The sequence below is a fragment of the Lepus europaeus genome, chromosome 10 (assembly GCF_033115175.1).
Source record: "Lepus europaeus isolate LE1 chromosome 10, mLepTim1.pri, whole genome shotgun sequence".
NCBI lineage: Eukaryota > Metazoa > Chordata > Mammalia > Lagomorpha > Leporidae > Lepus > Lepus europaeus.
In genome coordinates, this window is record NC_084836.1 from 9,050,159 (window position 1) to 9,062,935 (window position 12,777).

The following is a 12,777-nucleotide window of genomic DNA, read 5'->3' on the forward strand; positions in this document are numbered from 1 at the left end:
GCGTCGAGGAAAACTGGGGGGAGATTGTCCAAGGCCAGCGAGCGAGAGAAAGAGAAAACCCTTATCAAACTCCTAATTCACTGGGCTCCGAGGCCCCGGACACACTGGCCCGATTGTCTGTCGGGTTGTGTGTGCGCAAGCATGTGTGTGTGTGTGTGTTCCAGTGTCCGCCGCCCCCACCCCCAACATGCCTCTGCCTCGTGTGACTACCTCATTGTGTCCCACTCCGCCCCCCACCCCCTTGGCCGTCCCAGACCCCCTTCCCAGCCCGGCTGCAGCCAGGAGCTCCTTGGGGTGGTCAGTGGGACCCAGGCTCCGCCTGCCCCTGCCTGCCTACCTGAGAGGGGAGGGGAGAGGAGCCATGGGGTGATGGTCCCACAGGAAGGACCACAGGGGAGCACAGGAGTACTTGGTGACTCCCCCTCTCAAGGGGAAGGAGCTGCTCCCAGGAAGTGGGGCTCAACGAAGACCCCATGCCAGGGGCCCCTCCTGTGCCTGGGTGGAGCTGGGGCGCCGGCACTGGGCAGGGAGCATCCAGCTGCCCCCACCTCGCCTGGTAGGGACCTGGCATCTCTGTCCCATTGCCGCAGTTTGGGGCAGAGAGAGCGAACTGGGGGAGTGGGAGGCCCAGTGACACAGTGACACGGGCTGGGCCACAAGGCCTGTTACCCGGACAGGACCCTCCCCGCCTCTCTACGTCTCCCACCCGTCCTTTGCCAACTGTGATCTTGCCACCTGAGGCAGAGGTTGAGGGTACCAGCTGGGCGCAACCCCCCACCCCCAGCAACAGGTTCCCGCCCTGCCAGTCTGCACCCCCCGCTCCCTGCCCCTGGCCGCTGAGCTTCCCAGACTAAGTCCGAGCTAAGCCTAGGCGAGCTGGGTCTGGGCAGCAGTGCCCGGGCAGGGTGGGGGGGCCCCTGAGTGTTGGGGACGAAGGAAAGCGCTGGAGGCTCCACCTTCTGCCCTTCCCTCCCTCCCCTCCCCCTCCCCCACTCCCCCCCTTCCTTCCCCAGCCTCTGCAGCCCGCGGCTCAGTCGCTCAGTCAGTCTCAGGCTGTCCGGCCAGGGTGGCTGGTGCTGTGGATTCAGCCTCCGTCCTAAGAGGCCGTGGCCTGAGGCTCGGGGCCCCTCAGCCCCTCCCTCCCGGTCCACCAGCGCCACCCCCCCCAGCCCCGAGCTGGACCGCACACCTTGGGACTCGGTTTTCCACTTCCTGAGGACGAGCCCCAGGCTGGAGGAGAGGTCCGAGGAGGTGAGTGCGCCTGGCGGGCCAGGCCTGGGCCCCTGCCGGGCGGTGGGGAGAGGCGCCCCACACCTGCCCCTCGGGATCCGACCGGGTCTGGTAGAAGGCAAGGTGAGAGAAAAGGTGGGAAATTCCAGGGGCCGGGATTAGAGCCGAATAAAGGGTCCGTTTTTCTTCCTTTCCATCAACAAACCTCCACCCAAAAGGAGGTTTCAAAAGAAAAACCCACCCACACCAAGAGACGGTTGGGGCCAGGTGGTGGGAAGGCGCGGAGGCGGGACGCGCCCACCTGGGGTCTGGCATGTGCGCGGGCCCCTGCGGCCGGCGCGGGCTTAGCGCACGCAGGGAGGCCCGCCACCTCGGGGCTGCGTCCGCGTCCCGGCCCGGCCGCCCTCGGGGCTGCGCGCGCCGCCGCTCCATTGCGCCCTCCTTTCTGACCAGGTGGGCGTTGGGCTCTTTGCGAGGACCCCCGCGGCGGGCCCGGGGGAGGCGGCCGAGGCGGCGGCGGCCGGGGGCGACATGGCGGAGGAGCAGGACCTGTCGGAGGTGGAGCTGAGCCCGGTGGGCTCCGAAGAGCCCCGCTGCCTGTCCCCAGGGAGCGCGCCCTCGCTGGGGCCCGACGGCGGCGGCGGCGGCGGCGGCGGCTCCGGCCTGCGAGCCAGCCCGGGGCCGGGCGAGCTGGGCAAGGTGAAGAAGGAGCAGCAGGCCGGCGAGGCGGACGACGACAAGTTCCCCGTGTGCATCCGCGAGGCCGTCAGCCAGGTGCTCAGCGGCTACGACTGGACGCTGGTGCCCATGCCGGTGCGCGTCAACGGCGCCAGCAAGAGCAAGCCACACGTCAAGCGGCCCATGAACGCCTTCATGGTGTGGGCGCAGGCGGCGCGCCGGAAGCTGGCCGACCAGTACCCGCACCTGCACAACGCCGAGCTCAGCAAGACGCTGGGCAAGCTCTGGAGGTGAGCGCTCCCCGGCCCGACCAGCCAGCTGCGATGCGTTCGCGCCAGGCGGGAGCGCCCCAGCCTCCTGTCCCCGGGGCGGGGGCTGCCGGGGGCCCTTTCCCCAGGGGCAGCCCCCTCCTGGGATGCGCTTGGAGGAGCAGGTGCAAGGACCGTGCCTGCCTGTCCTCCACAAGCGCGCCTTTGGGTTCCGCCCGCTGGCGACCCTGGCGACCCTGGAACTCGGAACTGCAGCCGCCTAGGCCGGGTCTCTTCCCACTGCGGGTGGCGGCCAGGAAAGCGCCCCCTCGCGGTTGGAATTCTGTCGGTGGCACCTAGGGCCTCCGGGGCTGCTCCTAGGGGAGCCCACAACAGCCCCTCACTAACTCCCTTCCCATGTAGGTGCACACCCAAGGGGGCCAAACTGCCACCATCTCATCACTCTGGAGGACATGAGGGGAAAGGCTTGGGCAAGCACCGGGGGTGTAGCTGCAGATTCGGGGAAACCGAGGCAGCCAGCTGAGAAGTCAGGGGAGGTCTGAGACCAAGGTGTGCGGATGAGGGGCAGGGAGTGGGGGTAGGGGTGGAGAGCTGCCAGGGGGTTCTCATCCCGGCCCACCTGTCTCCACTGGGTCCTGGCCCCGCCCTCCCTTGGGCTGGCTGCTGCTTCTCTGGGAGGAGGGGGCACCCAGGACACCTTGCTCTCTCCCACCCTGTTCCAGAGCCACCAAGCTGGCCTCTTTCCCCTCCTTGCTCTCCTGGTTGGGCGCCATCTTTCCTCCCAGGGCCCCACCCAGCATTGAGCAACCTCCTCCCCATAGCCCCAGAGCTGGAGCTGAGCACTCTGGCCTGGAGGACGCCTTGGTCCCCTTTCTGTCCAGGGTCCCTCAGAGTCCCAGGGACAAGCCCACACCTCTGGGGAAAACTTCTGCGTAGGGGGGACGTGTGAAGCAGGGGACCCCTCAGCCCCACCCTCAGAGCCCTCAGCCAGCTCCAAGAGGGAACAGAGGCTCAGGAGATGCGGGCCTTCGGAGGCCACCTGATCTCCATCAGACTGCCCAGGACACAGGCCCAGAGAGGCAGGGCCACTGCAAAGGTCACACACCAGCTGGTGGCACAGCCAGGGCCAGAGGTCTTCCCCCACATTGTGCCCGGCATGGTGGTCACAAGGAGCGAGATGGGGGGTTTCAGAGACTTTGGGCTCTGTCAGCGGAGCCTGCCGCCTGTCCCTCTCCCTTGCTAGGCCAGCAGGGTGGAGGTGAGGGCTAGAGGGCCCGAGGCTTGGACGGAGGGAGGAGCAGGAGGGTCCCCGCACCCAGTCCCCTGGCCTGTCCTTGCCATGTGCTCGCCTAGTGCCCCTTCCCCTCCCCCACCAGCCCCTGCTCATCCTGGGCAGGCCCAGGCTTGGTGACCAGCTGCTGTGTGTCCAGCTCTGCCAGGGGCAGAGGTCGCTGCTAGCTCCCCTCTGCCCAAGGTCCCTCCAGACCTGGGTGGGGCTCGGCCCAGGCTGCTGTGGAACAAAGAGCCAGTGAGAGACACAGCCAAAGGGAGGCACACGGAACAGCGCTGGGGACCTTGGGCAGACCCACGCGTGAGCCCGGCTCTCCCACCACCTCCCATGGCCACGCGTGAGCCCAGCTCTCCCACCACCTCCCATGGCCAGGGGTCTTTGGTTGCCCCTCCATTGCCCCTGTGCTGGGCTGGAGGCCCCTTCAGAGGGACTTGCTCCTGGCCAGCCCTTGAGCTGTGAGCGCAGGGGCCTACCTGGGGCAGGGCCAGCCAGCAGGAGAGCAGGTCCTGCTGGCTGAGGACCCAAGCCCAGCGATAGGAGGGCAGTGGGACAATAGCAAGATCAAAAGCTGTGCCCACAGATGGTGGCAAGGGTCCCAACAAACATCTGGATGTGAGCGGGGATGGCCAGTCACTCGGAGGCTTCTGGAACCCCCAGCTCCCCAGACCCCGCCAAGTTCAGGACTCCCAGGGTGCCGGGAAAGGGGATGGTTAGCTAGGCAGCACAGGGAAACGGGGGTCCCCAAACCAAACAGATGAGGGCTCACAGGCAGACTGTGTGGGGTCGGCCCCAGCGGAGCCCGGGCTCTGACAGTCACGCTGGCCGTGGGTGCCCATCTGGGGGCAGCTGGCGGATGTGGGTCACGAGGTGGTGGTGGTGGTTGTGTGCAGGCTGGCCTGCCTGGAATGAACATCAAAGCCGAGAGAACTGGAAAGGGGGTCGCAGTCCTGTCCCCATCCACAGCCTCTTCCCCAGGTAGTATCCCTGTGCCCTTGGCCATGCAGGACAGCTGCAGACACAGCCAGTACCCATCGGGAGCCCCTAACTGGGATTTCCTGTGTGAGTGGGAAACCGGCTGACCCTCTCCCCTCGCCAGCTCACCTTGCCCTACCATTCCAGACCCTGGACACCAGGAGGACCGTGGGCTGATGTGAAGGTGTATATGAGGACTGACCGGGTTTGCAGTTAGAGCGAGGGTTGACAAGGTGGAGAGTGGGGGCTAGTGCAGGTGTCAAAGTTAGCTCTGAGACTGGGGGGTTTACACAGTGGAGTGCAATGGACCTGGGGTTAGAGGAGAGCCTAAAGACAGTGGGGCTGGTACAGGAGGCGGCGCTACTGTCCACACACAGCTGGTGAGGATGGGGCTGAGGTTAGGGCCAGAGACAGGCGTGGCAGTGGCCCTCGGTTAGGTGACCACTGGAAACTCGCCTGGGAGGCAACAGTGGGACCCAGTGTTGGACTCTCCTGGCCTGTTCACCTGCCATTCCCTTGCTGACCACTGGTTGCCAGCTGTGCAGGGGGCACAGCAAGGATGGGGTGAGAGAGTGAACTCGGTCTCCCCAGCTGTGGGGGCCCTCTATGCTTGGGCCCCCTCTGCCTGGCCTATCTGTTCTCCCTGCCATCCGCTCCCGGGCCAGGGTGCCTGCATCCCACTCTCTGCCCCCAGGGCCCCGCGCTGGGGTGAACGGTCTCTGCCAAGGGACCCTTGGAGAAAGCTGGAGCGGGGCTGGGGCGGCGGGCAGGCTAAGCTGCAGAGGAATGCCGCTGCCGGCTAGCAGGTGCCTGGTGTGACCACCCCCTCCCGGCCCAGCGCTGCTGCTGTCTGGGGGACAGGGCACCCACTGGCGGGGAGGGGTCCTCTGGTCGGAGGGAGGGGCATTCCCACCACCGCTGGCAGGCATACAATACCCTGTCGCCTCCCCATCCTGCCCCCCTTACCCTGGGGCAGCCCCTGTACCCTCCAACCCTGGCCTGAAGGTGGAGTCGGGCGGGCAGGGAAACTACCCCCAGGGCTTGCTCCCTCCGTGAGAGGATCTTAGGGACCGTCCCAGGGTCTGGGAAGAGATCTCTCTGGCCCCCTAGACAAAGATGCAACGTCTCCCGCAGATGCTGGTGCCTGCTCATGGACGGGGGCTCCCACTGGGCCCCTTCACTTCCACCACACTGGAATTCACAAACCCCACTTTGCAGAGGTGGGGGCACACCGGGCCCCCCTGTCCAGTTACCCCCGAGCAGCCCTGGGATACCACTTTCTCAATTGGCCTCTCTGCTCTTCCCAGGCTCCCGTGCATGGCCCTTCACATCTGTGATCTTGGCTGATCCCACATCCCAAACAGAGAGCATCATCCCCGGGTTATAGGTGAAGAAAGTCAGGCCCAGAGAGGTAACTGGCCCAAGGCCACACACACAGCTGGGAAGCAGGAGACACGGGGCTCTTCTCTGCACACCTCAGCCCCAGGGAGCTCAGCACTAAGCAGGCAGCCAACGGCACCTGTGGATAGCTTTGATGCGAAGCCTTTTCCTTCCCTTGACTGGTATCTGCCCCCTTGTAACCTCCATCCCTACTTCTAATTCCTCCTCAGGGGCACACACCCCAGCCCTGAGGCTGCTGCTCCTTGGGCCTTGCATCTTCCAGTCCATATATCACCAGGTAGCCCCCACCTGGGCCCTGCCCTGTGGGCTCCCCAAGGCGGCTCATGCTTTCCGGGGCAGACGTTCAGGGGGAAGCCAGACTGGGGGCCCTGGTACTCACAAGGACCTCTCTGCTGTCCCCCGCCTCAGGCTGCTGAATGAGAGTGACAAGCGCCCCTTCATTGAGGAGGCAGAGAGGCTCCGGATGCAGCACAAGAAAGACCACCCGGACTACAAGTACCAGCCCCGGAGGCGGAAGAACGGGAAGGCAGCACAAGGGGAGGCCGAGTGCCCGGGCGGGGAGGCCGAGCAGGGTGGAGCTGCTGCCATCCAGGCCCATTATAAGAGCGCCCACCTAGACCACCGGCACCCGGGAGAGGGCTCCCCAATGTCGGATGGGAACCCTGAGCACCCTTCAGGTGAGTGCTGGGCTGGGAGCTGCCACGGTGCTGATGCCAGGGCTGAGGTGGGGGGGCCCAGGCAGTGGAGAGAGAATGCTGGATGGCACAAGGCCCTGACACGCCCCAGCAGTCCTGGGCTCCTGGAAGGGGTTGTCAGGCAGTACAGCTGCGCCAGTTGGGCAGCAGGGGCCCAGAGGGGGGCTCAGTGCAGACCCCCGTGCTGAGGGAAGTGGCTGGCCAGGCTGACGAAAGGGACCCAGTTATGGAGGCCGTGGGTGGAGCAACCCCAACAAGGACAGAGGCGAGGAGATGGCTGCCTCTCACGTACCTCTTGCTGAGGGGCGACGTGGCTTGTGACGGCAGCTGCGCCACATGTCGGGGTAGACCAGCCGAGCGGCCTTGTTTTCATTCTCAGTAAAGGGAGCTGCAGCTGACGGTGAGCCGGCGCCTACCGGGTGCCAGCACTGTGCCATCACTTGGTGTGGAATCACTCGTTCAGTCGGCCAAAGTGACTCACCTTATGGGTGGGAAGGGAACACGAGGTGTGTTCCTGACGGACAGAAGGGCTGTGCGGCAATGCTCACTGGGCAGAGCTCTGCCTTCAGAGGCCACGCTCTGAGCCTGCGTTGTGGAGTGGGGCCTGGGAGCGCCAAGGGCAGCCCCCGGTCCCAAACCCCAAGAGCCCACGGTCTAGGAAGAGGAGGGGCGGAGACGGGTGGACTTAACAGAGGAAGAAATCAGGGCACGAGAAACCCCGGACGCTCAGAGACGGCAGGGTCTCTGGGGAGGAGTTGCCCAGCCCTCCAGGCGTCCATGTCTCCAAGTTACCTGACTACCCACAGACTCTGGCCCCGGAGGCCTACCCAAGGATGCGGAATCTGAGCTGCCGCATGTCGTCTGCTTTTGTAGATAAGCAAAGTGGTTAAGACTCGGGATTGGCCAGGGTCACACAGTAAGTGACCAGGATGTCAACCCAGGCAGGTCTCTCCAAGTCCAGAGCTCTTGGCCGACTTGGCCGGGCTCTGCCTCTGGGTCTGCTGGGGGAGGCACGGGCTCCTGACCGCAAAGCCAGGGACATGGCTGTGGCGCGTCTGGTCCAGCCGTTCCTCCCACACACGCATACTCCTCATTCTAGGAGAGTCAGATGCACACACACCCCAGAAGTCTGCGGGACTTGTACAGAACCACCACTTCCGAGTGAACCGTGGACGTAGCTCTCTCACCATTCAAAACCCTGCCTAGGCACACTTCCTCCGTGAGGCTCCCCCGTCCCCGGGGCAGTGCGCGGCTCCACCACTTGCTCAGTCCCCAGCTCCAGGCTTGTGCAGTCCCGGATCCGGCCCAGACTGAGCTTCTGGAGGCAGGGACTTAGCCTGCTTCTGTGTGTCTCCCAGGCACCTGGCACAGTTCCTGGCCCTTAGCAGTGCCCCTAATGTTTGCTGCAGAGTGTGTGGCAGGGAATGTGAACAGGCCAAGGAACAAGGGCCAGTGGTCTAAGTGTCCTCCTGGAGAAGGAGGGAGAGCCCCTCGAGGGACAATGGGCAGCACAGCCCCCAGGGCTGGGCAACAGGCAGACGTGGGAGGAGGAGTGGGTTTTGAGGGGACCCAGCACTGTTTGGGGTGAAGGCAGGGAGCAGGCACAGGCAGGCCAGCAGCAGTGAGAGTAGTCAAGAGTGCGGAGGGTGTGCGAGTCAGGAGAGTGGCCAGAAGGGGCCCCGGCACAGGCACCCCCAGGCCGGACCACACAGGGGTCAGCAGCTGGGGCAGGAGGGCATGCAGCGGAGAAGAACTTGCCAACAGGAAAGGGTCCCAGGCGGAAGCAGGCCTCCCCAGGAGGCACATAACGGAGGCCGGGAGGCAGGACCCATCCCAAGATTGGAGGCTTTTCTAAGCAACTGGAGACTAACCAGAGATCAGTAGATAAATAAATGCCAACTTGCCGCCAAAACACGTCAAACCCGCAAGGCGGGCGCAGGGGTCAGAGCCGGGAGGTATCTGTTGCCTGAGGGGGAGCCTCAGAGCCCACTGTCCCCACCTTGCCTCTGACCTCGCTTTCTCTGTCTCCTTCCCCCCAGGCCAGAGCCATGGCCCACCCACCCCTCCAACCACCCCAAAGACAGAGCTGCAGTCGGGCAAGGCAGACCCCAAGCGGGATGGGCGCTCCATGGGGGAGGGCGGGAAGCCTCACATCGACTTTGGCAACGTGGACATCGGTGAGATCAGCCACGAGGTAATGTCCAACATGGAGACCTTTGACGTGGCTGAGTTGGACCAGTACCTGCCGCCCAATGGGCACCCAGGCCACGTGGGTAGCTACTCAGCAGCTGGCTATGGGCTGGGCAGCGCCCTGGCCGTAGCCAGTGGACACTCCGCCTGGATCTCCAAGCCACCAGGTGTGGCTCTGCCCGCAGTCTCGCCTCCTGGTGTGGATGCCAAAGCCCAGGTGAAGACAGAGACCGCAGGGCCCCCAGGGCCCCCGCACTACAGCGACCAGCCGTCCACCTCGCAGATCGCCTACACCTCCCTCAGCCTGCCCCACTACGGCTCCGCCTTCCCCTCCATCTCCCGCCCCCAGTTTGACTACTCTGACCATCAGCCCTCAGGACCCTACTATGGCCATTCCAGCCAGGCCTCTGGTCTCTACTCGGCCTTCTCCTACATGGGGCCCTCGCAGCGGCCTCTCTACACGGCCATCTCTGACCCCAGCCCCTCAGGGCCCCAGTCCCACAGCCCCACACACTGGGAGCAGCCAGTATATACGACGCTGTCCCGGCCTTAAAGGGGGCTGTCACCACCGGCCCCCGCCCGGCCCTTCCTGGGGCCCACGCCTCCTTCCCTCAGCCCATGCGCCCTGCTCCTTGCCCGGCTCAGGCCTGGTGGCGGCGGTGGAGGAGGGAAGCCTTTCTGTCTGGCTCACTGCCCTGATGACCCACCTGCCCCAGCCAGGCTCCAGCTAACAGGCCCTAGACTGAAAGATGAAGGGCTGTGCCCTGCCCTCAGGAATGACCCTCTATCCAGGACCTGAGAAGGACCCCCTCCCCCTCGCGGGTTGGACGGGCATCGGAGGCCGTGCCTCTCTTGTGCACTCCTGCCTCTCCTGGAGTGAGGGTGGGACAGGCCCCTGTGCCACCTGTGCGTGGCGCCTCATGGCTAAGGCACCCAGGGACCTGCATCAGAGCCTGGAGCTGGCTCTGTCTGCCACTTGGGGCTGAGGACAGCTTTGAGCTCGTGGGGAGTTGGGGTGCAGGGGCTCAGTGGGGGTTCTCATCCCTTCACTGGCCCCTCTCCTCCTGAACGCAGGAAGGAATTGGCACAGAGGCGCCCAGTCCCAATTCTGTGCCAACAACCTCATGCCTTGTCTACTGGTGAGAGCGCCCCCAGTCTTCCGCCACTCGGCCTCCCAGGCCTTGTGCCACACCCCACAGGCGAGGAGGCTGGGGCTCCAGGAACGGACTCGGAGACAATTCACGGAGCCTTCCTCCCTGGGCTCCTTGCCACTGCCCCCTTCCCTCACTAGATTCCGTGACCCCTGTCCTGCCAGTCCCACCTCCCTGGGCTTCCCAGAGAACTCAGAGCTGCTCGGCCCAGCCCTCAACTCCAGGAGGAGGGGCCCAGCACTCAGGCTGCCGGCACAGGCTGAAGACACTAAGATCCTGACTGTACATTCCCCTCTTGCCCTGCCCCCCCCCCCCGCCTCCCAGCCGTATCTGAAGAAAGTGTGTAGCTCTCTCTGCCCCTGTCTTCCACTCCGCAGCCCTCCCAATCCACGTGTAACTCATGACTGTCCCCTTATTTATCTCGGTAGTCCCCTCTCCTAGCTACTCCAGTCCCTATTAACTCTGCATTAAGCATTCCACATAATAAAATTAAAGGTTCCGGTTACCTGCTTGGTGGGCCTGACCTGGACTGTCTTTTTTTTTTTTTTTTTTTTTTTTTTTTTGACAGGCAGAGTGGACAGTGAGAGAGAGACAGAGAGAAAGGTCTTCCTTTTGCCGTTGGTTCACCCTCCAATGGCCGCCGCGGTAGCGCGCTGCGGCCGGCGCACCGCGCTGTTCCGATGGCAGGAGCCAGGTGCTTCTCCTGGTCTCCCATGGGGTGCAGGGCCCAAGCACTTGGGTCATCCTCCACTGCACTCCCTGGCCACAGCAGAGAGCTGGCCTGGAAGAGGGGCAACCGGGACAGGATCGGTGCCCCGACCGGGACTAGAACCCGGTGTGCCGGCGCCGCAAGGCGGAGGATTAGCCTGTTGAGCCACGGTGCCGGCCTGGACTGTCTCTTGATCTCTCACCCCATACCTGTGCTCCCACAGCCTCAGTCTGGCAATAGTTAGGAGCAGAATGCAAAGGACAGACCGTCCACAGGGCTCTGTCCCCTGAGGAAGTGGAGACACGGCGGAGGCCAGGACAGCTGGCCTCTCAGTGGGGTCACTCTGCAGGGGGACAGGGGACTGTAACCTCAGAGGGATCAGCTGGAGCTCACAGCCTTCCCAGTGGTCCCTCTACATCCAGGGGAGGGAGGAGGGAGTGGGGTCTGACATCTTGCTGTCTCGCAGTCAGGGGCTAGGTCCCCCAGGATGTATGGTTGGGCCTTCTGTGGGCACACACACCCCCCCCCCCCCCCCAGCACACAGAGGGCCACCCGAGCCTGCCTACACCAGGGTGTGGCCCAGCTCTCACTCCCCAAGAGCGCCTCAGCAAGCCCCTGGCACACAACCCCAGGGCCGATGGTTGCAAAGTCTTCCTGAGTACTCTCTGGTCAAGGGTTTTCTGTCATTCAGGTCCAATCCTATCCCCATTTCCAGATGGGGACACTGGAGCTTCGGGAGGTGGGCGCCAGACTTGCCCTCTTCCTCACTGCTCGCTCTACCTGCCCATGGCTTGCAGGCCTTACTTCATCCCAATTCTGGAGTGCTCCAGAGCAGACATCTCAAGTCCCTTCCATCCATGGTCTCCAGCCCCCTATCCCAGTCAGGGGTCCTGGGCCTGGGCGCTAGCCCAGCCCACCCGGGGTGGCCAGGCACCTTCCCTGGTAAGCTGCATCACACACGCTCTTCAGACACCCAGCTGAACTGCCAGCCCCCGAGGCCTGGAGGCAGCGGAAGCCCCTGCTCTTCTAGACGGTATCTTTGCAATGTCAGTCATCCAAACTGTGTATGAGCTGTTTTGGTATTTTGGATAAATTTTGGATAAATGCAAGACTTTATACTGATCATTAACAGATTTCATCTTGTTGGGTTACATCTGTTTGCCCACCTGTAATTAAATCTCTCGGAACTTAGCACTCCTTCAGAGCTTTTATTATCTGCAAACTTGAATTATTTTCACTCAGGCCACCAATAAAGGTGGAAATGAAGAGGGACAGGGCCTTGCGTACACATTAAATTCCTCTCTCCATCAGTACCACTGTCTAAACTCTCGGGGTGGGACAGTCTGGTCAGTTCTGAAATGGTCTCACTACATCACTGAAGAACATGACCTCACGGCCGTCCAGGACTGTCCAAGGCCTTGTTAAATCGAGACTTGGGACATTCTTTGGGTCTGCCAGAAGAGGCACCACTAAAGAGATCAGTTCACTTGGCAATATTCTTAGGAACCCCATCCCACTACTGGATCTCTATTAACTAAGTGGTTTCAAGTATGAAAAGCCCCATTCTAGAATTCTGTCAAGGATCAGTCCGTACATACCTTATGCAGTCACATTTCTACAACCCACCCTTCCCCTTATTCAAAGGCAGGACATTTGTCCATTTCCGGCCTGTTCGCTGCTCCCACACTAGTGGGCTGATGGACACAGAGCCGGCAGGGCCGAGGCGAGAGGCCACATTCAGATAAAACCACCACCTCCGGGGCCTGTGTCTCGCGAGGCCGGCTGGGAAGTCACTGGGCGTGAGAGAGGAAGGACGTGGCCCCAGGAAAGGACAGATGACCTCAGAGAAATCAGAAGACCAGAGGTTCCGGGCACGCTTGGGCCTCAGCAGGGTAGCAGCGCCACTAGGAGACGGAGCATGCCCACCTTAGGAAACACCAGCCACCAGCGCTGGCAGGTGGCCTTCCATTCAAGAGAGGTCAGAAAGCAGGCCTGAGTAGCCAGGGACTCCCTGCAAGAAGAGCAGAATGTTCGGGGGAGGGGGACACCCCTTCTTCCACTTCCCTTGCACCCTTATCCCCTAAGGGTTAAGCCCACCCCCTCTCCTCCCGCCCAAACCCATCTCTCTTTAATCACATCTGATACTGAGTGGCCCAGCAGGAAACAAAGAGACCATTTAGAGAAACGGGGC

The 12,777-nt window shown here is 63.2% G+C and overlaps 1 protein-coding gene across 1 annotated transcript; it reads left to right on the forward strand.

Moving 5' to 3' along the window:
* Positions 1–1,022: 1,022 nt before the first annotated feature.
* On the forward strand, positions 1,023–9,279 carry SOX10 (SRY-box transcription factor 10). The gene is made up of 4 exons (XM_062201961.1): positions 1,023–1,251; positions 1,684–2,198; positions 6,250–6,518; positions 8,576–9,279. Exons 2-4 carry the CDS (start codon positions 1,762–1,764, stop codon positions 9,277–9,279), a joined length of 1,410 nt encoding a protein of 469 aa, XP_062057945.1. The 5' UTR covers positions 1,023–1,251; positions 1,684–1,761.
* Positions 9,280–12,777: the final 3,498 nt, after the last annotated feature.